This window comes from Natrix helvetica (genome assembly GCF_964273705.1).
Source record: "Natrix helvetica genome assembly, chromosome: 3".
NCBI classification, from domain to species: domain Eukaryota; kingdom Metazoa; phylum Chordata; class Lepidosauria; order Squamata; family Natricidae; genus Natrix; species Natrix helvetica.
In genome coordinates this window covers 62858454-62883614 of record NC_138549.1, presented here as the reverse complement: position 1 = coordinate 62883614, position 25161 = coordinate 62858454, and the positions used below count along the sequence as shown (strand labels likewise).

The following is a 25161-nucleotide window of genomic DNA, read 5'->3' as shown; positions in this document are numbered from 1 at the left end:
GACATCAATGGCAACATTTTAAAATTGTATACAAAACTCTGCATACAGATTATATGGAAGTAGTATTAAAACATTTGAACCTGTTTTTAAATAGCAGTACTGATATGACTTGGCAATTTCTGGATACCAGAATTCCAGACTACAGTATTTGACAAAGAACAGGGGAAGTCAGTCTGATTCCAGAATCACTCTAACTGGCTTTAGATTTTATGGCATTTGATGACCAGTGCAGAGGTGGGTTTCTGCTGATTTGACTTGGATCGGGCAAACCGGTAGGGGCGGTGGTGGGAGGTTCTGCATGCGCAGAAGCGTCACACGTGCGAGCTAACCGGTAGTAAAAATAAATGGAAACCCACCGGACCAGTTGTATCAAATGGGGGACATATTAATTTCTGACCAATTTTTTAAAAGCTGCATATTGAGAATAAATTAATTCCATAAACTCTGATTCACATTCACTTGCAAATCTGAGCTTGCTTTCTTTTCAGCAGAACCCCAAATTCATTCCACTCAAATTAGTTTGTACAGTAAGGCAAAAGGTATTTTCAAACTCTGCTAGTGGTTTAAGCCATAGAAAGGTAATCCAGGTCATAAAACTTGGAGGTCTACTGGTAGTTTTCATTCTCAGAACAAAAAATCCAAACAAATGAAAAAAATAATAAACAATTAAGGACACCAATACCATGTGAGGCAAAAATGGGGTCAATCAGCATGTCAGATGGAGACATAGCAAGCCCTATATTCCTGGAGCAAAAAGAATAAGATATTATAGGCCCACAGAGATTTTTATTTTGAAAAGCACCTGCAGAAGAGATTAAAACACACCCATCATAATTAGCAAGGGCTGAAGAAATGGTTTCACATGGGAGAAGGAGAGAGAAAGTGGAAGGCACCAGTTAAAAGTTTTAACAATCTTGAGATTTACAAATGGGGAATTACATTTATAAAGACCACCAAATGTTCAGAAATGTATCTGTAAATGCAGGTATATCAGAATTGGACTACAAAAATCCAGATGGCCCTTTTTAAAAAAAAACTGATCAAACTTGTCAGGCAAAACTCAGATGAGGCTTTGCTTTCTCCTTTATCTGGGTAATATGGCTGCTGGTTTCCCCAGGATAAGCATGGGCAAATTCCGATAGCACACCCTCTTTCCCTGCACATGTAATGTCCATCTCCTTCAGCTCTTCTCCACAAAATGAATCCCTGGTTTGATAATGAAAATTGTCTTAGGGCTTTATGCTGGAATGTATCTTGCTTGACAAAATTAATTGAAAATTCAGACTTCAAGCAAAGTAAAATTTTAATGAACTTTCTGTCATTTAATTCAGGAATGTTTTGTATTACTTCTTACAACTCCAGTTGCTTACTAACAATTTGTGTAAATATATACAGGTAGCCCTTGATTTATGACAGCAATCAGGTTTGGAATTTCTGTCACTAAGCCACACAATCATAAAATACCATCACATCCCTTAGTAACAATAATCCCTGCAGTTCTAGTTGCCATTGTAAATCAAATCTCACAGTCCTTAGGGAAGGAAACTTCCTGCTGGCTTCCCACGATCAAGTCAGTGGGAAAACTGACAGGAAGTTACAAGACCCTGATGGCTCTCAAGCAAGTCAACAGGTAAATAAGTAGCTGTTGCCAGATGGAAGAGGGCATGAGGGATGTGCATTGTGCAGTGAGGCTTGGGAGGAAGCGCACGGGTACACAAGAGTGATGTGAAATGTGGTGAGGTTCAGTGAAAGTATGCAAGAATTGGGGAGGGTGGGATTTGACTAGCATGCCGCAAGCCCAGGGAAGGGTGTGGAAGGGTGCATGAGTGGGCAATGACTTGCGATTTTCCCTGCCAGCTTTCCCATTGACTTTCTGGGGAAACCAGCAGGGAAGATAGCAAATGGTGATCATGTGATTGTGGAGCACTGCAACGAATCATAAGTGTAAGCCAGCTGCCAAGTGCCCAGATCAGGATCACTGGGGAGGGTGTTGGAATGGTAGGAACTCTGAGGACTGGTCATAGCCATCAATCAATCAATGCCATTGTGACTTTGAATGATCACTAAATGTATGAGACTACCTGTATGTGGAAAACATGACTTAAATGGCAAGTAATGGCATAAATAAACAGGTTTTCCATACAGACATGCCTACAGAATATAACATGATACATAACCTTACGTAGAATATTGAGCATATTTTTGTTCCCTGGTTGTGACATTCTACAAGGTTCTAAATCTAATCCAGCAATCTGTTTTATTTCCTATAATTGACATATAGAATTCTATATCACAAGATGCAGAGGCAGACATTAACAGATTTATTCAAAAGGATTAGGCAAATTAGAAGGAATATAACTGCCAATACAGAACCAATCTGCCAATACGTCTCAATGAAACATGACCCTGCATATATAAAGGCAGCACACCTTCACATCAGAAGTGTTAAAAAGGACATTCCCCAAAACATCAGCCTGCTATTGCAAGAAACAGCATGCTGAATTCTCAAAACTTTTGGCCTGATCCAACAATGGTTCAATTTATATACCTACAAAAGTTGATCTTCAGTACTCAATTTGCAATTCCAAACTTGGCTTCTAGACACATATGTCCCCCTCCAACTAAGCATCCTTGGCCATCTTTGGTGAACTTGCTCCATACAAAAAAAAATCCATTGCCCAAGGAAACAGAAGTATAAACATTCAAAATATTTATATCAAAGAAAATATACCCTTCAAAATTCTGGAGCACAGAAGTCACAATCAGAAGGATAGAGATAGTTTATTGTCTACTATTTTTTTTAAATGCTATATTTAATTTTAACTCCTCCTCTCAAAGGCCAATAAATTGCAAGTGATTGACAAATAATCTAACTTTTTTTTAAAAAGAGCTAATAATGTTATAAACATTATCTTAGATAATAGATTTACCTAATGTGCATATAACCTATTGGCAAAACTATGCAAGATCTCATCCTTTCAACCAGAATAGAATCCTATAGATCTGAATCCTGAGTCTCCTCCAACAGAGATCAACTATAGTTCAATATACAGCATTGGATCCTTTAATAATTCAAGACTGCAAAACTCCAGAAAATAATTTATAAGAGTCATTCAAAAAATGTGGCATAAGTAGCAATTTCCAATAAGATTAGAATTTAATTTATTTGTATTCAATTTATTTCAGATATTTTCTGCTAGTATATATAATTCTGATATATTTTCAGATCTTATATTAATAAGTAGATGAATCTTTTACTAATAAGAGTTTACTTACACTAATAAAAAAACCACCTTTATGTCATTTTCAATTATAATCATATTTCCAAATTCCACTTTTCAGGCTCATTGTAATATATATTTTTAAAGCTGCACCATTAAGCATCAAAAGAGAATTTTCTAGAGCAATTCTCTGTCAAATCATGGAGAAGGTTTTTTTAAATAAAATGAAAGAACAAGTAAAGCTTATGAAATATAAAACTCACTTCAGTTTAGAAGAACTGAACATTAGAAATTGAATACAAAACTCATAAAATCTAAAATTATTGGCAATAAATGTTTTCAAATTCAGAGGTTAAGCTCTCTTCCGACGAAAAATTATGTATTCTTAAAAAATATACAGCTTACTGATCAACCTTTTCAGACACGACATGACATGACAAAGTTGTATCCTGAGTTCATGTGGATCTCTGAATATAAGTTGGAGTCTCACAAATATTTCGAAAAAGCATCTCTTATGCTCAAGGAAAAAAGCAATGCAATTTGTTTAGATTCTTTTTCCTCTTTTTTTGTTCTATGTTTGTTTGTACTAGCTATTTTAAAGGAAATCAGGCAATTCAGACATGCAGTGCAATGATGTGTTAAGAATTATATTAATTTTACTGTATTGCTTTTGATAAGATTAATGCATAGCAGCAGACACAGGAAGATAATGGCAAAATTTCACATTGAAGATTCTGCAAGTGCAGGGCAATCAAATTATCCTTTCCTTCTAATACTCTGTCGTTTTTGAAAGACAAGAGGTAAATGTAAGTTCAACCTACTAAGTGTCATTAAAAAATGAGATAAATTTCTCACTACAGACAATTTTTTTGACATTAGGCATTAGGTAATGAGGTATAATATTAAATAATTTTACTTCACTTCCCTTTTGAGTCACAGTAGGAATCAATTTAGCACAGATGAAAAATGTCCAGATGCACTGAATAAAAAAATAGGTCACCAACACATCTACACTACAGAATCTAGATAATAATCCTTTGAGCTTGGGTGGCAATATAGCCAATGCCTAATATCTCCAACAATGATGTCCTAAAGCTCATTTCCAGACTTGTCTTTAAGGTTAAAGCACTGAATACAAAAATTCCAGCACAAGAAAATGTTTCATTGCAGAACAAAAAAGGAATCCTTCCCACGGGTTTGCTTCAATTCTGTCTAATGCAAACACTTTATTTGCCACTTTCGTTCAAACATTACTAGCATTTATGAAAATGAATACTTTCCATTTTGTAACATAAAGCATAATAGTCTGAAATAAGTTTAAGTATTGAAACAGGCTTTGCGAGTTTATGCACTATCAGCTCATAACTTATTTGTATAAATAGCACATTGTTTAGAATAACTAAAAAAGAACACTCAAGGTAAAATCTGAGGGGAAAATAAGATCTCAAGACACAATCAAGCAGTTCAACAGAGTTTTCTTTCGGCTCCAGCCGCATTTCCACATAAATGGTCAAACAAAGTTAAGATTCTTTCCTAAGTGACCCATTGCCCATTCTAGCAATTATATTCTGCCACCTGGCAGGGCAGAAGACCAGTTGTCAATAGATGCAATGCCTTAATATTTGGCACCATTTGGATTGTATGAATCATAACAACCTGCATGTATTCCTTCAAGGCATCTTAACTCTTTAAAGAGTGTCAGGCTCTTTAAGAACACAAGAAAACCCACCCTTCTTTCTAGCTTCTCCAGTAATACACATTTATGAGGATTTCTTGATTATACTACAAATGTACTCTCTGAATAAAGCCACAAAGCTCAGGATATTTTGGCAGCTCTTATATTTTGTGAAGCCACAGATCAAGATCATTTTCTGCATGTACACACACATGCACCCTCACACAGACACACACAAAAAATATTGAATTATGGTCTCATTGGACACCATGATGAGGTAATATTATCTGAACATAAACCCATAGTTAACTGTAATTATGGTTTGTTGAAATAAATCAATCTTCACAAGCTGTGATTTGAATTTGTCTGCTTCAATGAATGAATCATACCTAAGGTTCACATTTTTCTGGGTCCAGCTTTCAAAATAAACTGTGTTGCTTATAAAAGGAAATAAAAGTTTCCCAACTCCTCCCAGCATATTGAAAGAAAGGACTGGGAAGATTGCTGGCACAAGCCTCTTACAGGCTTTTTCTCATAATGTAGCCTTCTGTATGAATAAGCTGACTGGATAACTATAAACCCAGTTCAAAAGAAGAACGGGCAAGAATATTGGCTCATTTGCATGCAAGTAAAAATGACATCTTTTAATGGCTGCAACTAAAAGCACATTTCACAAGCTTTATTTTTCTTTTAAAACGAAGCCTGGGCTAAGAGGCAAGAAATTCTCAATGATTCTGGCCAGGCTAAATAAAGAGGAGTCTACCAGCAAGCAGGTAATGACCGATGACATAATCCTGGATTACTTGGTCACTCCTCTGTTCACAGTATCAATCCAAAAGGAACTCACAGCTCTGTAAATGCCACATTCAACAATCCATTACAACTCTTTGCCCCCTTAATATGTATGGATTTTTGCTGCATTCTGCTTTGGAGGAAACTCTTATATAGAAATGCTACACCATCATCAATTCAGCAAAGAAATATTCCCATTATAATTATATATTTATATATATTTATATATATATATATTTATATCATACTTGTAGATAAATAAATGTATGCCTTACAAGTTTGGTAACATTTTTAAAATTCTATTCTTAAATGCTTAAAAACTTTGTTATAAACTAACTAGAAATATTTTCCAATTCTTTTTAATGTAAATTGTCTCTTTTTGGTAGATTTGAAAGTTATGATTAAAGCAGCATATAGATAGATATATTTACATCTATTATCCTCCCTACTTCATCTAGAAGAAAAGTGTGTGTGTGGCTTTGGAAGAATCTCATCAAACTCTTAAACAAGTATGAGTTAATCTTTTCAATGACTTTTGAATCTGTATCTTTGTGATCACAAAGAAAAAATCACTGCTTGCTTTATCATGAATTGGGGAATGGAACAAATTCCTCAGTTAACATAAAAAAGAAATGCACACATAGGGAGGAAAGGGGAGAGCATCGAACAATTTTCATTCTTCCTGTGACCATAATCAAGAATTTCATTTTTAGAAGAAAGAAATGTGTGGCATAAGAAGGCAAGATCGGCGAAATATTAATATTATACAAATCTAAGCATGTTCACCAAGAAGCTGTTTCTTCCTTTACCATAACATAATTCCTATCTCTATTCATTTCGTGGCTCCACCATATTTCAAGCTTTCTCCTATAAGTTTTGCGTCAGCCATTTTAACTCCATATAATCTATAATATTAGTATTATGCCACTCTTCACCTTTATTCTACAACATTGCTACTAAATACCAACACAGAACTTATTTTGCAAATATAAGACACTTATTTGAAATATTTGCTCTCCTGCACATGTATCCTTTTAATTATAAACAGAATATTAAGAAACATGAGGTGCATATTTGCTGGATTTGGCAGAGAGAGAAAAAGAGATCTTCTCAACTTCATATGTGAAATATTGTAGAAGTGTAAAGGAAAAGTTTTCATTGCTTACAGGAAATAGGAGCTTTTACCCTACTGAATTGTAGGAGCATGTTTTTTGCATGTTTTTCATATAAAAATATCAAACAGGGAAACAAACACAAACCAGGATTTCTTCTCCCACTGAGATCCATCTATTTTGATATACAAATATTGCTGTTTCATTAGATCAAGTGCATGGGAGGCAAAGGATGACCTTTGGAAAAAGCCACTGTTTTAAAAATTCATAACTAGAAATCTACTTTTCAGTTTTTGCAGCACACAGAATAAGCAAGAATTGTCTGCACTACCCATATTTCACAACTGAAAATATCATTCAAACACGGCAGAACCTCATACTGTAGTTACTGCCTTCTTTTTCAGTAGCTTAATTACTTAAATATTGTGTAATCTTTAAAATACTGCTCAAAAAATTGCTAGCCTTATAACAAACAGGCAAGGCCACACATGTTGAAATGGCAAGCCCCCTCCCCTAATAAAAGCCCTTAGGTAATGGGTCAATTTTTTAAAAGATACATCAAATGAAAATGAGATAAAATACACTTAGGCATGGTTGTTAATAGTACAACAGCCATTGTTCTCAAAAAAGAATTACCTGGGAAATAAGAGTGGGGCACAAAACAACAACCTGACCCGGTGTATCTTATGGAGGTATAATGATTTTGATAAATACAGATGCTGATGCTCTGCATACACATAGCTAGAACTCTGCAGCCCATAGGACCACAGGATCTGTTGCCAAGAAATGAGAAAAATCTATTTCTCCTTATTCATTACTGAATACTTAAAAAAAAAAAAGCCCACCCCTCCGAAGTTGTTAATCCCTGAATCAGAGGTTAGTTGACCCAGTTTTTTGTTTGCTCCTTTCCAAGGAGATGGAGAAAAATAAGGGAAACCATAAGCACTTTAGTTACAGTACTGTATCTTTTCTGTTTTGGCAACCTCTCGGGAGTGTCTTCGTCCAGTGGTAACATTGCACAACCAACTACAGGAGCTCACCATCCCAGTGGGGTTTGCTTATCCTACAGAAGATCCACTGGGCATCTGGTCTCAATCTGGCCCAGTAGTCGATACAGATCCCTGTGCAGTTTCCCCAGCCAGACCAGCTTCTTCCCGAAGAGGAGACTCTTCCTCAGCTTGGCCTCTGGAGGTGACAGTGGTCTCTGGAGAGATGCTGTGCGATCCCTCCATTGGCATACAGCCAGGGTGATTCTTACGAAAGTGCTGGTTGAGGATAGCCTGGAAGGGGAAGCTCTTTCCACAGACATGGCAGTGAAAGGGCTTGTTGCCTGTATGTTTCCGGATGTGATACTCCAACTGATCCTTGCGGGTATACTTTTTGCCACACATCCGGCAAACAAAAGGTGTGATGCCCATATGAAGCCGCATATGCCGGTCCAGACTACCCTTCTGGTTGAATGATTTGGCACAGTAGATGCAAGTCAGACGTGGGTTGTAACGAAACCACCGTTCAGATACTTCCTGTTCACGGAGATATTCCACATAGCCACTTACTCCAACAATAGCTGACTCCTCCACCTAGAACAGAAACATTATGAAGAAAAATAACTAAATATGGCTAAATATGATGATGGACATTAACAAGAAGGCTTAGACATATTAATGTTTGATCAGCAAAATCCAGATTTAGAAGCATTATTTCTCAGAGTATTAAAGATTAAGACAAAACAACAAAGACTGTTATGTTTATACCTTGCCTGAAACTTCCTGGAATCATATGGTGATCACTGCAAAAAACAAGATATACTGTAGAACTAAATGGCTTGATTGGCATGCATGTTAATGCACTATAGAAAGTTTTAATTTTTAATACTCTACAGGTAGTTTAAAAATACATATACCATTTTTTTTTTAATTTTAACTGTGCTTTGTGTGGGATTGTGCTTGAAGTATTCCACTTAAGCTAATTAAGCAACCTGAGCATTTTTTTTAGCACAGAGGAAGAAGTACTTTAAAGTCTATAAGAACCTTGCATGTTCATCAGTTGGACAAAATTTAAAATGTTTAGTTTGATTCACAATAATGTGAGACTGCCCTGTTTCACTAAACTGTCTTGTGCTTATCATCCAAATCCCTAAGATGAAATAAAAGCATTTTCTGTATCCAAATGTAGAGGGTTTTCTTATGACAGTGGGATGATTAAGGTTAAATTTCTAAAATGTGCAACACATATGTTATAGTTTTACTTTTAACGTGTTTCTATGTGCATCCTGAGCAGACAGGGTTAGGAAACAAGATAAAATTCTAAAACATAGATAATGGTTTCCCTCGAACATATGTGCTAGTCATTCCCGAATCTAGGGGGCGGTGCTAATCTCCATTTCAAAGCCGAAGAGCCAGCACTGTCCAAAGACATCTCCGTGGACATGTTGCTGGCATGACTAAGAGCCGAAGGCACATGGAATGCTGTTACCTTCCCACCAAAGGTGGTTCCTATTTTTCTACTTGCATTTTTACATGCTTTTGAATTGCTAGGTTTGCAGAAGCTGGGACAAGTAACAAGAGCTCACTCCGTTACGTGGCACTAGGGATTTGAACCCCTGAATTGCCAACCTTTCTGATTAACAAGCTCAGCGTTTTAGCCACTGAGCCACTGTGTCTGAAATATAAAGAGGGTTTATTGCTTCCAGATACATTAGTAGAAGTCTGCTTATTGGTTCACTGATTAATAGTGTTTAGATACATATAAAATCAATTTCTTCACATTCCTTCCCAAAATTCCTTTGACCTATTTTCTGAAGTACTCATACCCTATTTTAATTAATTATAGAGCATGTCTAATTCACTACTAACCCACCATATAACACAATAGCAGAGTGTCTCTTTGTGTGGATTATGTACACATTGCACTAATCTACAGGTTAGTAGATAGTGACTTCTGACACCCCAGTCTAGCACTGAAAAAATAACTGACCAAAGTCACTCATTTGGGCTTCCATATGTAAGGAAAGACTAAAACAGAGGTGGTATTCAGCAAGTTCTGACCAGTTCTGGAGAACCGGTAGCGGAAATTTGGAGTAGTTTGGAGAACCGGTAAATACCACCTCTGACTGGCCCCACCCCCATCTATTATCTGTCTCCTGAGTCCCAGCTGATCGGGAGGAAATTGGGATTTTATAGTATACTTCCTCTGTTATGCTCACCAAGCCATGCTCACCAAGTGATGCCCACAGAATCGGTAGTAAAAAATATTGAATCCTACCACTGGACCAGAACCTGAATCTTTCCATTCTTAGCACAACACCTTAATATTAGCTCTCTCTCTCTTCATCTCACACACACATATACACATACACACCCCAATAACACATAAACAAATACACCAACTGCAAAGTGCCTCTCTATAGCTACTCTTATAAAACATCAGCATCATGATTATCATCACAGAGCTCACCAAGAGACACCTACCTGCGAACTGGGCTGTTTAGGTTCATCCATCCGCCATGGAGATTCACTTTTTGACCTGTACCGATCATTTACAGTAACCACACTACCCGAAGGGCTAAATCTGCAAAATGAGATTAAGAGCTATTTGTGTAATATATAAATTCTCTAAAAAAAAGTAAGAAACAATGGATATTCTGCTTCATCACTGATAACAGGGAGAACAGGGGTTAGATAAAATATAAAGTAAACAGAACTAAATCAAGAAAACCCTAAAACTATAAATGGTAGCTTGAAGTTTTATGAAGCAATTTAATTTCTCAACTCAGGAAATAAGTTAGCATAAGAAAAGATGGCTTTGCCTGAAACAAATTTGTCAAAATAGAAACATGAGATTATTTGTACATTGTCAGCATATGAAGTACTATTTTTTTATTTTTAGAGTTTTTACAGACTATTAAATGTACTGATGCACTCTTAACTTCCAAAAGCTGTTGCATAAAATATTAAACAAAAAGTTAGCATATCAAAATGTAACAAAAGCAGATTATATCTGATAATCAAACCATAGATGTCACCTCCTACACAAGATCAGGCAAGGGTATTTCTTCAATATTACCTATTAGAGTTAAGAAATAACTTTCTCCAAACAAAACGGCTTAATTCAGATTAAACTATCCTTAATAACTAAGGTGATTATAAAATTATGTTTTAGTAAATCAAGTTTAGTTTTCCAAATCATGGTTTGTAGTAATTATTGGTTGAAATTTAATAAATAAATAAATATCTGAACTGGCAAATACATTATAGCCATTGCTTCAGAGTTTCCTATACTTAGGTATAGGAATGCTGAGAAAAAAATAAACTCATTCAAACAAAGCAGAAAAAATCACTGATGTTTGAGGAATCAACTAAAAGAAAAGGTTACAATTTAGTCAGACCAAGTAAGAGACTTGAAATTTTCCTCATGAAGACATGCAATTCTCTGTTTTTAAATAGAGAAAAATTCTTATAAAAGTATCTTGCTATTTTTTGGCTATTACTAAAATTCTAGTTTTTAAAAGATTATATACATACATACATACATACATACATACATACATACATGTCACATGATTTTTCACTGAATATTAGGACTTCTCACACTTTTTCAAAATTCACTATTCATAATCACCATATCTCATTTATTTCAATATCCAGAGAATACTTTAAATTAAGTTTGTCCAGAGGCAAATTAAGTCCTACTTAAAAAGCTGTATACATTTTCTTTTTAGAAGTTGAACTATCACTATTATACTCTTAATAGGCTTTTTGTCCAGTTCACCACTTCTTCACCTACTGAAGTTACAGACTACGTCCAATTAGCTTTTTTTAATATGTTTTGTTCCACTTCAATGTTTTTAGGTTATGAATAGCAGGAATAAAGTCTGAAGTATTCTAACATTTTTACAGTACCTTTGACATAGCAAATGTAGACATAGACACAGTATTATTATTAAAAAGCAATAATGTTAAATCTTACCTGTCCGTTTCAGTGCTGGTTGGCCTGGCCACTTTTGTTCCTGATGAACCCAAACTGTAACTTTCTTGTCCCACTGATCCATGTCCTGTTGTATCGATCACCATGGCAGTGACCTCCTCAGCACTGCTCCCATCTTCTCCAGATGGCTGATTCTCTGTCCCCAGCCACTCCTCCAAGTTTTCTGTTTTGATTCGCACTGCTCCAAGGACTTTGACATCATCATCCCCCTGCCCACCATGGTCTGGGACTCCTGTCTCTACATACCATTGACCTGCCCTATTAATCCTCAGTATGGGTTCCCTGCTTTCCACATCTGAGCTCTGTTCAATTATTTGAGGGCTTGTAGACTCCTCAGGAGGACTCAGTTCCCGAATGTCCAGAACTGTGCTAACTTGGCCCATACGGCTGCCTTTTGGAGTGCTATGATGAGGACTCAGAGAACGATTTAGAGACGGGGAGGCTCGATGAGATTCTGGGGGCCTTTCTTGATGCTTTGTTCTTGTTTGGCTCAATTCCATTTCAACGTCAGCCACATTAATTTTGAAATGAATTCCCTCCAGGATTTGTGTACATTTGTCTATAATATGTTGCATTTGTAGAAAACTAGCTGCTGTCAGGTAACTTATTATATCAGCAAGCTGGAGGCATATTCTCCCTGTGTAGCAAAAAGAAAGGAGCTGCTCAAACACAGTGGGATTCTTGATAACAGAGATGGAGACTGTGCTCATTTCGTTGAGTGACATATGATCTCGAAAATAAGGTGAGCTAGCAGCCAGCACTACCTTGTGCGCCCTAAAGGCTTGGCCTTGCACATTAACCACAATGTCACACAGCCGGCCCTGCATGCGAAGCTGGTTAAGATGGCTCAAAACAGAATTGCTGAAATCAGGAATCTCCAACTGAATATTCCCACTTTTCTCCATGATGGCTCCAGTTGTAGGTGGAGCAACCCTAATGATGGAAAAATACACCGCTGAATTAGAAAGAGCTTCTCCATTTCTACATGTTTTGTAATGAATGACATTTTTTTTTTAAAAAATCCATTTTTTCATATCAATTTGCATGTGATTTGTGTGACTATGACACATAAAATATTATTTCCTTGTTAAACAACTATGTAGGAAAAAACAGAGAAAGTTGACAATTGAGTAGTAAATTTTCTTTTTTTCTGAACTGTTTTTCACAATATTGCCCATTGCTCAACATTCCAAGTGCAATTAAGCTAGCTAATTAACAATGGAAAGGAGATAGGTAATGTTACATTATAAGATAATGTTACTTATTTCATTAACTGAACTGGGATTTTAATCTGACTTCTGCCATCCTTCTCGATAATCAAAAGCTCAAATTAAATGGAAATTCCATCAAAGATTTAGGGCAAATGTAAACAATTTGGTTTATAATGTTGATAAAGGGGCCTCTCCAATCTATGCAGTGCTGTGAGGCATCTATGCAAGGATATAGCAAACTACTAATTCTCATTTATCATTATTTCATTATGACGAATCATGGTAACATACCTTTCACTCACTAATACACATAGAATTGATACTAATAAATAAAAAATCACTGAAAATAAAACTATATTTATTTTATATTGACGAACAGTGAAAATCCCCTTTGCAGTAAACTCTGTAGTCATCTTATATACTAGTCAAAGTGATAATTCATGCAAGAATGGTATACAGCATGTGTGCATATACTCGTTATGTTTTTCAAAGTCACATAATAACATTACCAATAAAAACTCTATCTTCCACATGCAAATAAATTATTTAGTTTCTAGCCAGATAATGATATTCCTGGTAGTTATACTAATTCAGGGGGAAAATATCAGAAGACATCAGAATGGGTTTCTTTAAGAATACTGCAAGTATATATGGATATGAAAACAGCTTTATGCTGACAAAACATTATGAATGTAGCAACAAATACAAGAATAAATCTTGCAAATTTAGGGGTTAGTTATTTGCCACCGTCAACCTAAAAAGCAGCATATTGTATCTTATTTATTTTGTGTATTATAAGGATGATCAGTTCATCTATATCAAGGGTGTCAAACTTGTGGCCTGCAGGCTAGATGTGTCACGTGCTGGCCCCGCCCCCACTCAGTTTAGCGAAGGAGGGAAAAGTCCCGATACGTCATGTGACACTACCATGACGTGAGTTTGACACCCCTGATTTATATCTATGTCATATTTTTCAGACAAGAAAGTTTGCTTAGATTCACTCTTATTTAATTAACGTATGCAGCCTGTCCTTCTAATATTTCTTCTGCAATGAACACACACAGTTGGAATTCTACTTTCACCCATGGCAAGAGGGGTTTTGGTATGCTCAATGCGTGAAAAAGGGGATAGAAAACACCATCCTTCTTTTATACCCTTCTTTTTATTAAGTATTCTCCATCTTCTTCTATTTTTTTCAATAGTTATTTTCCATTTTTTATGAAAGAAAAAAAAAGATTACAGTACCATTAATCTTGTTTGTTTATTTAGTGTATGGCAATATTAATCTTAGTTCTAAACCCAAATCTCTTATTGGAGTGACACAGGATACTCAGTATTCATTTTTTATTATGTTCCCTTACTGTAAGGTTAAAAATTATGGTAAAATATTCTGTAATTTGAAAATAATTTTATGAGCTTTGAACATGGACTTTTAGACTTACACAGAATTAACAGAGCCTGATAGATGCTTTAGAATTCTTTATTTCTATTGTATTACAAAAAGAAACATTCATTAGCTGCTTTTTATTTCATTAGTCTACTACGGTATTGCAGGGACACAATAGTGAACACTTCTAGAATTACTAATAATAAAGTAGTAAAACAAGTAAACTTCAATCTGAAAGCCAGATAGATATCAGCAATAATTATATGCAAACTGTTATGCACAAATTATAGAAACACAATGAAAATTAACAAGATGCGTAAAGACCTCGTGAATCCACTGTAGCAATAGCGTAGATGTTGTATAGATTCTTCTGAGCAAAGTTTCTTAAAATGTACAGAATGGTTTTTCCATGTTGCTTTAGTCCAGGGCTGTCAAACTCCCAGCCCTTGGGCCAGATGTATCACACGCTGGCCACGTGGATGCCCAGTTTAGCAAAGGGGGGGAAAAATCCCGATATGTCACGTGATGACGTGAGTTTGACACCTCTGCTCTAATCTATGTATATAATCTATGAAGCCATAGACTTTAAAAAAATAGATTTTTTTTTACCATGAAGTGATAAAGGATATTATGTGGTTTTCTAATTTTTAGGAAATATAGTTTAAATACATTACAATTCAAAATTGAAATTTTTAAAAAAAGGAAATTTAAATACTTTTTAAGTATTGTAACTTATTTATTTATTCTTACCTCCTCTATACGCTATATAATACTAATTATATTAATAATAAGTTCAAGTAATAAATAAAATAAATAAATAAATATACACCTGCTCCCATATCCGGATTCCAGACCAGATCTATGTTCAGATGTTCAACAATAAGAAAAGCACAAATGAAACAACAGAATTCCATGCAGTCCAGCTTCAACTGTGGCTAATCAAATATTTTCATGAAGGCAATAAGGCTGATGCTTCATTATTCAATAGCATTTACATTATTTCTACATTTATTAAAATGGTTGTTTCTGTATGAACAATTTTCTTATAAATCCATTTAAGCTATTGTAAGCAATTAATTGCATAATTTATTTTATTCACATGCAGAATTATTATTCTGGCTTGTCCTAACCCTACTGCATATCTGAAACTTTGGTTGGCTCTTTGTTAATTAAACAGGAAAAAATAATTCCCAACATTACAAACAATTAGAGAAATAAACTTTTCCCCAGTTTTTTTCAAAAGAAATCAGATGATTTCTCCACACCATACATAATTTTAATGAAGTTCTACAACATCTCTTTGCACAAATAGCGACGTCTTAAGAGTAAACTGCTGAATTCATTTTGGAGTATTTCCAAAGAGGCATGCAGGCAAGAGCAGACTACAAGACCCTCCTTCCAACTTTCTAAACCTTTCTCTCCATAGAACCCCTTTCTTAGATCCAAATACTCCAAAAACCTGAGCAAATTGCAACGAAACAAAAACACTTTGCTCCTAACAAAAAGTACCTAAAGAGGATAGTTAATTAAAATAACAAAACTGAGAGAGGAATGTATGGGTGAATAAAAAGGCAAGTACAGTGACTGCAAATTGACAGATTTCAGCGGATTTGGGGGGGAGGGTCCAAAAGATTAAGGATGAGGAGGGCAGGCAACCTTGTACAGAGAAATATCTTTTAGGAGGAGCAAACTCCGTTGCTAAGATACAGAAGGGGAGAAGTGAGGCTAGAAATTTTTCGGGGGGGGGGCATGCAGAATCCACACCGTCCTTTTGGGAGGCACTCCAGAATGACTGTCCTCGAGTGCGCCCGAGGGTGGGAAGGAAGAAGAGAGAACAACTCTCCCGAGCTCCTTCCCTTTCCCGAGGGGACCGAAATACATCGCCTACGTACCTCCAAGGGGGGGGTGGGACGAGCCCGAACACCCTTCCGGAAGCGAACCCCCCAGAAGAGAAACGCCCCGGAAGTACATATCCCTCCTTCGTCTTTCTTGATTGACTTGCTTTCCCCCCAGCCCCACTGAAACAATCTACGCGTCAGGTAGCCACACCCACAGGAATGAGCCCACCACGGAGAGGGTGGAACCTGCGCCTGGCGGACCGCCTGGGTACTTGTGGCGCTGAAGCGGGGGTGGAGGTGGGGGGAAGTGGGGGACTGTCGTGCGTTGGAATCATTTTTTCTAGGGAGTGGTAACGGGAGGAGGAGCTATGCAAAGAAGCGTGCACGTGACCTCCCGAGAGCTACACGGCGTCTATAAAATGGGTGGCTGCGGCCCGCGCTTTCTCTTTTGGAATCTGCCTTTGGCCTCGTTGCTCCGTAAGTATTGTGAATACCCCCCCTCCCCCAATAAATGTTGGGTTGCTAATTTCTATAGAGGAGTTGGGCCTTTAAAATGTAAGGTTGATTGTGGATGACCTTGGGGAGGCACGGATGGCGTTGGATTATAGCACGCGTTCCGTTTACCCCCCTCCGTATTTTGTTCTGCTGGTCGTTGGGCATAGATGGCGCTGCAAGGAGCAGCCTTTCCAGATGGGCCTCGTGGTTGAGGAAAGCATAAAGCTGATCTTCCAGAAAATGTTGAAAATGAATCCCGCAGGGAATAATAATGCTAATAATTAATCCTTATTATATCGGCGTGCAAGCTTTTGCGTTAAATTGTATTTCCTCGGTAGGCCAGAGAGTAAAATTCAAAAAAGGAACTACTACGTACTGAGATATGGTGATCTCCAGCCTCTCTTCGCGTTGATCTTCGGATGGATCCGAAGTGCTTGATGCCGGGATAGATCTCTGATAAACTTACTTTAAAGTTTTTTTAAAAATTAAAGACTTTGCGGGTATTTACTGCAAAATATGGATTCAATTACATTGCAAAACAACTTAGGGACCTTCCGAGTAATACCCTGATTGAACCTTTTTTTCCGTACCTGCAAATGATGATAAATTATGTTGGTAGGGACATCTGAGACTCTGATGAATGCCAACAATTTCTGAGCAGGATCAGTGTCGCAAGGATTACTCATTTCTAACTGCCTGAAAATTTATGTTCTGGTACCCCAAAACAATAAAACGTTTTTTAGTAAGGGAAAGCATCAAGACTCCAGCTATTATTCTACAAATAAGCTCCTCCAACCTCAACCCTGTATTTTATGTCTAACACATCTGATTGGACTATCTAATTTTGATGAGATATTAGCAATAGCACTTAAACTTATATACCACTTCACAGTGCTTTACAGCCCTCTTAAGCAGTTTACAGAGTCAGCATTTGCCCCCAACAATCTGGCTCCTCGTTTTACACATTTGAGAAGGATGGAAGGCTGAGTCAACCTTGAGCCTGGTTAGATTCCATGTGCTAAACTGCTGGCAGCTGGACTGCATTCTAACCACTGAGCCACTGCGGCTCAGTATATTGATGAATATAATCTGATCCCAGCCTTATTTAAACATTACTTAAGAAATTATAGGGAGGAGAAAAACTTTTTCAGTTAGATTCAGGTGGAATTTTCCCTAATGGTTGTCTTCATCTAATTCTAATGATTTGCATCACGTGGCTGTTTTAGAAATTGTTACTGCAATGAGAATGTATGAGATTGCGTAAAAGTATCAAAATGTTGATCAGTTGGCAGAGGGAAAGCATGGATAAAATAGATGAGGGAAACTCATATTCCAATTACATATTCCATAATCCATAACAAAAGCAACTTCCATATCAGATCTGAATTATTATGATTCGCCCAATAACTGCTATTGAGAATCCTGTTTATTGAAACACTATTAGTGTGAAATACTTGATAGGACTGCAAATTTTGAACCATTTCTTCATCTTTGTCTTTTGGAAGTGACAGTGAGATGACTCATTTTTGTCCTGATGGAATTTGCATTGATAGTGCAAATAAAAAAAATCATGCTGTGCCAAGGAACAAGTGCAGTAATATTTGAGGCATCCATCCTGCTTCTACCTTCAATTTAACTGAAAGGGAGAGGAATTTGCTGCTTTTGCTTGAAAGTTGTAGGCTAAGCAGAGAAAGTTTTATACATTATCTGATAAATGCCTCTTTCCTTTGTAGATACAAAATCTCAAGCCAATGCTGTCTATAAAGGTATGTTTTTGTTCTTGTGGTACATACAGAAAGCTAAGTAAATAAAAACAGTACCTTTAGTTGTGCCTTTGTGCCATAATGATGATGCTTATTTGCTACTCTTGAGAAAATAATGATGAGAACGCTTAACCCACCTTTGTTTCAAACTGAGGCACAATCTATGCCCTTAAAAAGAATCCCTTTTGTAATTTGAAACAGATTTAAACATTTGCTGTTTTCTTAACAGGGTTTTACAAGTGATTCTGTGATCATGGAACAAGGATTGGTAAGTTATAAAATATAAATAGTCTATTAGGTTATTTTGTCCAAGGAAGGATGTGTGTGATGAAAACATAGTTCAGCAGATAATCTGTGATGAACTCTTTGTCTTTCGCTCCTATCTGATGCATCCTCTATTTAATGTTTCAAACTGAGGCACAATCTATGCCCTTAAAAAGAATCTTCATCCCTTTTGTAATTTGAAACAGGCATTAAAACATTTGCTGTTTTCTTTACAGGGTTTTACAAATGATTCTGTGATCATGGAACAAGGATTGGTAAGTTGTAAGATATAAATAGTTTATTAGGTTATTTTGTCCAAGGAAGGATGCGTGTGATGAAAACATAGTTCAGCAGATAATCTGTGATGAACTCTTTGTCTTTCGCTCCTATCTGATGCATCTTCTATTTAAATCTGGTCTGATCATGGATTGTTACTGTTACAGATAGGCCTACTTAAAATAATTGTTCATTAAAAAACCCTCTGACCTCAACAGTAACGGTAGCTGATTAACACTTTAGATTTCTGCTGATAAACATGAAAATTGTATCATTTCATTGTATTCACTTAAATCGTCTGAATTTAAACTAAACCATATGTTCCTCCCACAATATTAAGTTCATGTTGTATGTCCTATCAACTGAACTGAACATCTCTTACAGATTCTGTGTTTGCAAATATGGGAACGCTACCCATTGATATGCTGGCCTCCCGGTTCTCTAATATGGAACAGCTTTAGATGATCAAACATGTAAGTTGTATGGAAAAAAATATGATCTATTATAGGGTTGTTGTTGGTGGTGGTGTTTTTTTTTTTTTTTGCATTACCGGACAGTACTTTATGAACAGTTTCAATGTTACTAGGAAGATTCTTGGGTATTCTTAAATTGTCACAATCCTTTATTAGTTCTTATTTAATAGTGGTTCTTTGCAACAAGATCATAGTTGCATTTTTCTATAGTTACACTGGCAAGCATCCTACTTTTGTTAGTCTTTGTTAAGCGTTATTTAATAAATTTGCACACTGCCAGACTCCCAGTGATTCTATGTGATTTATAAATGAAATACAGGAAAACAATAGTAAATATAAGGAACAAATAAAACCAGGCAGAAACAAAAAATACCCATTTTTATAAGAAGGCTGTACCCCATCTTAATCAAAGAGCCAGGTGAAGAGCCGTGTCTTTAAGGACCTCTAAAATGCTATCAAGATGGAGGCCACTTGTGCCCTTTGTTTCAGCTGGCTTTTCTGCAGTTATTACACTTTTGTTTGGAGTTCATTCAACTTGCAAACAAAAGGAAAAACACATTGAGCCATGGTTCTAAGTTGAAGAATGATCTTCCATGCTTGGGATCTGTTCATTTTCTGTGACTTGCTGTGATTTATGGATATTGCATCTTCTGCCTTTTAAAAGTTGTATTGGATTCTATTTGCTGATTTGTTTTGCTGTTCTGCAAGTACAGCACGTTGCTTAGAAATGTAAAGCAAATTTGCTGATGCAAGCATTTTAATTATGTCCATTCATCTACAACAGTTAATGTTCAGAACAATTGGATTGGGAGCTAAAAGGACAAATTAATCTACTGTATATGATGCTGAATCAGGTCGCTGATACATATGAGGATAAATTGAATATACACTGATACAGTAGGTCATAGCAAGGTTTGGAAGAAAAAATGTTTTGTGGAGAAAAAAAAGGCTAGTGGCTAAGAAAATAATTCTCTTTATAGGTCTTAATGGGATTGAGCTGTCTTTGAAGAACCTCAAGAAAAGGCAAGTTGAAATGCAGAAAGTTGATTCACTGAGCAATATTATAAAACGTTAAGGATATTTATTAAGGATTTTTAGGACTTTTAGATATATTTGGTATTTTAGTTCGAGGCTGAGAAACCATTTTTGTCCAAATTTCCAAACATTCCATTGTCCCAAAGCAATTGAGGATGTCTTCTCCCACCTGTCAGAAAGAGGCCTTCCAAAGAGCTTCATCTGTCATATGAAGGTTTGTAACTGGAGAAATTGTTCCTTTGATAGATCCTACCTAAGACATTTGGACTAGCTCTAATAAAATTCTTAACTATAGGTTTTAATTTTAATTGCTGTTTTTATAATCTTTTATTGGTAAACATAAAAATGATGGATACTAACATAAATTGTGATGAGTAGAATAATAATAAAGTAACACTGAAGCATTTTTCCATTCTGATCCTGTCTTTCTATGGCAAATTAAATATTGCAAATTGCTAGAAATCCATAAGGAATTTCCCAAGTCTCCTGGGAAAAATTGAACAGTATTTCTTGCATACATGTCGCAGATTGATATGTGTTAATTAAAATATACTTGATATTTTTAAAGTATTTAATGCTGTCAGCCTGCATGATGAAAAGCTAATAAAACTGACTTTAAAGATGGAGGTCTGTGATTAGCTCTACCTGACTTCAGGCACCTACCTGGATTTTCCATGATTAAAAAATCATTTTCTTAGCTATCATCAACCTTTTTTTCTCTTTAGGACTTGGAGTAACATGAAGAGTTGTTTTAAGAGCAAAACTGCTGACAGCGGTAAGCTACTACTGATATCAGCTTAACCATGTGGACTTACTGCAAGAAATTGCATAGTGTTTTGCAAGCAGGATGTTCTCATATAATCTTTAATAATGCTATATTAATAAATGCAGAAATGCCTGTGATTTGATATCCTAAAGATGAGTTCAGAAGATTATTCTGCATAGAGTTCTGAAAACCTCCCAACAGCATATCTGTCATGGTCTCTATTCTGCTAGCATTACTTTACATTCTGTTTCCTGACATTTTTGCAATGGGGAGGGAGGAGAATGGAATGCGGGAGGACAGTGCGGTCTGGCAGCCAAGCAGTGCCGGCCTAACAAGGAAGAAGTGCCAATCCAGCCCTAAAAGAATAAAGTAGATGCACACAGAGGGTCCGTTACCCAAACAACCTGTAACTTTTCAATAGGTCCAAGACCCATAAGGGTGTGTGTGTGTAGGGGAAGTCCCAGGGAAAAAGAAAGTTGTGTATTGTTTTTGCATTAAATTCCACTTTGCTACTTCTGTAACCACTTTTGCTTCATGAAAGTATTCTCTTGGTCAAAAGAATGGTCCAGGGGTCTTCCTTTATTGAATGGGACAGATGACAATATCCTTTACTCTTTTTGGTTACTGTTTTAACTTTTCTGACTTTGGCTATGTAGTCCAGTCAGAAAGTTTTATTTAAGACCTAGAAACTGCTGTCCATGGAATTGCTGTGGAGCTACTTCTATCTTCAAGATAGATCTGTTAAACCTTAGAATAAAACTAGCAAAGCTTATGAAATACCTGAACTGAAATTGGGATGTGGATGAAAAAACCTGCAATTACTTTGCTTTGTAATACTAAACTTTTAATATTTTGTGTTTGCATATATAAGTGGACATTTTTTATATTAACTAGGTTTTGAGGATGGAATTACAATACAATACAATACAATAGTAGAGTTGGAAGGGACCTTGGGGGTCTTCTAGTCCAACCCCCTGCCTAGACAGGAAACCCTGTACAGTTTCAGACAAATAGCTATCCAACATCTTCTTAAAGACTTCCAGTGTTGGGGCATTCACAACTTCTGGAGGCAAGCTGTTCCATTGATTAATTGTTCTAACTGTCAGGAAATTTCTCCTCAGTTCTAAGTTGCTTCTCCTTGATTAGTTTCCACCCATTGCTTCTTGTTCTACCCTCAGGTGCTTTGGAGAATAGTTTGATTCCCTCTTCTTTGTGGCAACCCCTGAGATATTGGAACACTGCTATCATGTCTCCCCTAGTCCTTCTTTCTCTTAAGCTAAACATACCCAGTTCCTGCAACCGTTCTTCATATGTTTTAGCCTCCAGTCCCCTAATCATCTTTGTTGCTCTTCTCTGCACTCTTTCTAGAGTCTCCACATCTTTTCTACATCGTGGCGACCAAAACTGAATACAGTATTCCAAGTATGGCCTTACCAAGGCATTATACTAGATTGAGGTAAGAGTTTAGTTTTCATTTATTCTGTGTTAATGGTTCAAAGCTTTTTATCAACTTGTAACCAGTGATGAGATTAGATTCTGCCAGATGACTACTCATGATATTAGCATCAATCCGTTCCACTTTTCACTGAGGTTACATTGTTCAGTCCTATGATTAGGCATTCAGAGAAATTAATTGCTTTCCCAAGTTTTCGCTTTAACTTACTAATGTATTTTTAAAAGTACCTTCCCCATGAACATAAGATTGCAAATGGATTATTTTGCTATAGCAATGTAAAATTCTAGTCAACATATTTTAAGTTTGGTTATTTTCCACCAGGAAGTAGGTTTCCTTACCCAATGTTGAAGCAAAAATTAGAAAGGTATTAACTGAAAATATTTCTGAGTCTTTTTCTGCAGTTTTATAATAAATGTTTTTTTCATTTCTCAAAAACTCTTAGATGCTTACTATTTTATGGAATCTCTTGAACAAGGTCAGTATATTATTTTTATAATCTAATTATTCAGTCTTGAAAGTTGATAAAATTACGGGTGAATGACTTGCAGCCTGAATGCTCCTATTATACCTCTAATAATCTTCCCTGGGAATTTCACCCTGTCAGAGTTCATGACAAAAGTATTAAACATGGAATGAAAATTGATTAAAACTAGATGTGATGCTTTCATTTTTGCATAATCTGCTCCTCCCAAAAAACTCAATGCCAGAGTGGTAGTGACAATAATAAGCACATTTGCTGCCTGCTTTGTTCCCTGACTTCTGAAAGAAAACATACCAACCAAAATTAGTTTGGTTTTGCTGGAAAAGCCAATGATGTTTTAAGAGTAGTGGACAGAAACTTTTCTGAGAACTGAAAACACTGAGGCTTTATGTTGCTGATATTTAGTGATATGCCATGGTACCATAACTTAAAACGCCTGAGATCAAATGAATTGATGGTAAAATAGTATCTGTTTTGCATTACTTCATAAACCGATAGCTTACAATATTTTTTTATTTCAGATTAGTTTAAAACAGTAGAACCTGATGGATAGAATCGTTTTGACTTCACACTATAATGGTAAGCTCATGTTTTAAAGGGTTCTAAGGGGGCATTAGATTTCCAAATGAAGCAACGTCTTTGACCTTGTTTTGTGTTAAAATAAATATGTTTCCTTTGTACTGTTAATGATGAAATTGAAAAAAAACAATGGGAATCTCTCTGAAAAGTAGTGAAGATACAACTTTACTGAGACAGTACAAATGATGTGAACTACATAATTATGTAGTGTTACATTGAAATATATAAAATCAGCACAAAAAATGGCTGGTTCTTGAAATAAACCTGTATATTCCAGTTTGAAAGTCTTTAAAAAAGCACAAAGAATCACTGTGTGATCCTGGTTTTGCAGGATGCATAAATGTTGTATTTTAAATTATTAGAAACTGAGCTGTCTGGCAAAAAAAGTACTTAAGAGGCAGAGAATTGTAGGAATGACAGCAAATGCCATAGTTTGTTCCTGTCTGATGTATCTGCTTATGTGGATCAAGGCAACTGAATTCCATTTCAACTCTTCTGCCATAAGTGGTAACTTTTAAGAGAATGGAGTTGTGGGGATGTGCAAAATAGTTTTGATGTTAAATGAACATTTGCAGAATGGCCTGTCGCAAGAGCAAAATGAAATTATCAAGTATTCTGAAAGTTTGAATTGGAATCTACAATGCTTTGAGCTGGAAACTGGCCTATTTATTGAAACAGCTTCAGTTTCACAGGAACTTAAAATATGTGATATTTGGATAAAAATAAACATCTTGCCATATTTCTAATTAACAATAGAGGCTACTAAAGCCTGATAGCTTTTCAAACAGAATTTCTCCTTGTTTTTAGCAAAATAATGAAGTTTTGTAGAGCTATTAAATTTGCTTGTGGCCAGAGTTCAACCACACATGAAAGAAATAATGCAGGTGAAAAGTCAATTTTGTGCAATAGTTAGAAGTAAAAAATTAATCTGTGTGATTTCCTAGGTAGTTGAAGAACTGACATTTGGCTTTCAAGGTATGTATACCCTACACTAACATGCTTATTTTCTTGAGAATGGTGAAATGATGATACCCCATTCTTGAACTCTCTCTCTGAATATGTGATGGAATATCCAAGATCTGACCCATTCATTTTTTACATTGTTTTGTATCTCTAAAATGGGAAATACATTGGCTTGATTCCTTTTCCTTTTTCTCTTTTCAGATCTGAGAACCTGTCCAGAAATTACTATTTTCAAATACATTGGAAGATATTTTGGAATCTAAACTAGATGTCATTAGATTAAAAAGATAAATACTGTTCAGTAAAGATTTTACTTTCTGAATACTTGAGTGTATCTTATATTTTTGGCTACTAATGAAAATAAACTAATCTATGACATACCATTTAA

The 25161-nt window shown here is 36.0% G+C and overlaps 1 protein-coding gene and 1 long non-coding RNA gene across 3 annotated transcripts; one reads left to right on the top strand and one right to left on the bottom strand.

Annotated features, from left to right (window-relative positions):
- On the bottom strand, positions 1 to 18414 carry ZBTB37 (zinc finger and BTB domain containing 37). Its single transcript, XM_081948245.1, has 4 exons — positions 17308 to 18414; positions 11769 to 12719; positions 10271 to 10370; positions 1 to 8380 (listed from the first exon to the last, which is right to left on the bottom strand). The coding sequence occupies exons 2-4, from the start codon at positions 12689 to 12691 to the stop codon at positions 7892 to 7894; spliced, it is 1512 nt and encodes a 503-aa protein (XP_081804371.1). The 5' UTR covers positions 12692 to 12719; positions 17308 to 18414; the 3' UTR covers positions 1 to 7891.
- Positions 16550 to 25161, top strand: LOC309389657. Of its 2 annotated transcripts, XR_014174981.1 has the most exons (12): positions 16550 to 16699; positions 18451 to 18483; positions 18710 to 18748; positions 18981 to 19019; positions 19405 to 19493; positions 20474 to 20516; positions 21254 to 21303; positions 22663 to 22750; positions 23193 to 23225; positions 23753 to 23810; positions 24755 to 24785; positions 24975 to 25161. It is a non-coding gene; the product is annotated as an uncharacterized lncRNA (long non-coding RNA). The 2 variants fall into 2 exon arrangements; XR_014174982.1 differs by lacking the exons at positions 22663 to 22750; positions 23193 to 23225; positions 23753 to 23810; positions 24755 to 24785; positions 24975 to 25161 and adding an exon at positions 22189 to 22207 and having other exon boundaries at positions 16561 to 16699.